We start from the raw sequence: 2,059 nt of genomic DNA, 5'->3' as shown, positions 1-2,059 counted from the left end.
ATGGGAAAGGAAATGAATGTGGCGGGAGGTTGACAGCGGCAGGGAGCGTAGCGACATCCTCTCTGGGCTGGGCACTGAGCTGTGTATGCATGGACTGTCCTCTAGAACCAAGGACAGTCTACTATTAAATTTCTAGTTTACAGGTGAATGGACTGAGGTTTGTGACAGTAAATGCCTTGTCAAAAGCTATCCAGCTCTGATCTGAGCCGCTCTGAGCCCCAGGGCCATCTGATTCCTGCACTGTCTGTGCTCATTGGTCACATCGTGAGGACAAGCCAGGGTCTCATCAATGATGGAGGCTGAGGGGCTGGATCAGCACCCTTGACCCAAGCCCCGGACTCACTTCCCTGATACTGTGAAACTTCATAAATTCAGATGGTTCACTTCTCTCCAGTGGAAAATTGACTTCATTTTGCTCAACCTCAGACTGGTCACTGACTTCAGTAAAGAATTTTCCAAACAGTTCACATTCATTAGAGTGATGAAATGTCTTGTTGTGACCAGGTTGGAAAGGTTTCTTGGGAGAGGGTCTTACAACACTCAGACTGGGAAATTCTTGGGGAAATCAGGACAGATGGGTCAGCATCCCGAGTGCTGACCTCTAATTGGCTCCGGAGTGGGGGCATCACAGGAGACATGGTGGAATTGGAGAGACGAGGAGAAAGCAGCTGGATAAAGGAGTCTTGAAAGTGGAGGGCAGACCTCCATGCTGCCCTGCCCCTATGAGACCAGGTTCGTCCTGGGGACAAGGACACCCAGGCTTTTCTGTCTGTGCTCGACTACATCTTCCTTGAGACTCAGCCTTTCTCCACATTGTCTATGAGAAAGGCTAGACTCTTCCGTAAATTCCACCTTGTCATCTTGACTTTCTGTTTTGTTTTTTTTTTTTTTTCTTTCAGCCACATCAGATTCAACTGACAGGCTTCCCTGTAAGTGCACAGATATTATTTCATTCTTTCCTGCTCATCACACAGAGAAGTGCTTGGGGGTTGCAGTTTCAATAGCTCTCTTGGAAACGGTAGTACCGGTTTACCATTTTGGTCAAAGGAACTTGGCATTTCCGGAGCTGACCATCGGCCTCGGTTTTAACAGTCCTTAGGGTCCCATATCCCCTGACCTCTCATGACTCCCACCGTGCTCCTCCTCCCCTCCCCACCTTTCCTCCTCCACAGCCCAAAAGCCTCCCCTGCCCTCCTGCCTGGACAACCTCACTAGGCAAGAGTGGGACCACCTCTCCACAGCACAGGTGTCCCAGGATGACGAAGCTGCCTCCAATGGCCAGAGCCTGGAGGGCTGAGGAGCATCACTGTGTCCAGGCAGAGGGTGTGCTGGCAGCAGGAGGGGTGCTGGGCAGAGGGACAGGCTTTCTCCTGATGAGAGGGCTGATTGATGATTGATAATTGATCGATTGATGATCAATTGATTTCCCTGGTGACTTCTGGCCCAGGTACTCGAGGAGCATTTTTTATAAATAGGAAGTCTTTTGATGATAAACACCCCTGAGGAAAGTACTGTCTTTATCCTCACTTGATGAAAAATGTTTCATCATGCAAGGTTGAAGTCCTTCTATTTTTGGGTGCCAGAACAAATTGCAGTAACGTGTGTGTGGGTTTGCTATGTTCTGCAGGGTACAAGATAATATTCACTTTTGGGGGACTCCAGACTTAGACCCTGGAGGTTCCTTTGTGATTGGCGGAAGGGGAAGTTAGGACCACGTATGGTGGTGTGGTGCCCAGGGGTGGTACCCTCTCCGCCGGCCTGGTGTTGTTCCTGGGCACCTGTAATTCTCTCTTCAGTTAAAGATAAAAATGTGTGTGGGGACCTTTATGAAGAGGAATATGGCGTGATCTCCCCCTATCTGGGACTGCATACGGAATGCCGCTGGACCATCAGGATGGACCCGGGTTACAAAATTGTTTTGGAAGTACGCTATCTCTAGTAAGTGCTCTTTGCTGATGTGGTGGTTTTATGGGAAGGTGTCTTTCTTGGCCTCTCGCCGTTCCCCCGCACCACCCAGCACACACATCCGGACACATCCTGACCCCAGCTCAGCTCACTC

General features: G+C 49.9%; 1 protein-coding gene across 1 annotated transcript in view; it reads left to right on the top strand.

Annotated features, from left to right (window-relative positions):
* Positions 1-895: 895 nt before the first annotated feature.
* LOC120859214 (spermadhesin Z13-like) overlaps positions 896-2,059 on the top strand; it is a gene marked incomplete at its 5' end in the record, with an annotated part of 2,855 nt that continues 1,691 nt past the window's right edge. The window contains 2 exons of the mRNA XM_040235399.1: positions 896-929; positions 1,797-1,938. Coding sequence (XP_040091333.1) covers positions 896-929; positions 1,797-1,938 — 176 coding nt within the window. The remainder of the gene's footprint in view (positions 930-1,796; positions 1,939-2,059) is intronic.

This window comes from Oryx dammah, unplaced genomic scaffold, assembly GCF_014754425.2.
Source record: "Oryx dammah isolate SB20612 unplaced genomic scaffold, SCBI_Odam_1.1 HiC_scaffold_249, whole genome shotgun sequence".
Lineage (NCBI taxonomy): Eukaryota > Metazoa > Chordata > Mammalia > Artiodactyla > Bovidae > Oryx > Oryx dammah.
The sequence above is the reverse complement of the archived record's forward strand: the minus strand, read 5'-3'. Positions and strand labels throughout refer to the sequence as shown.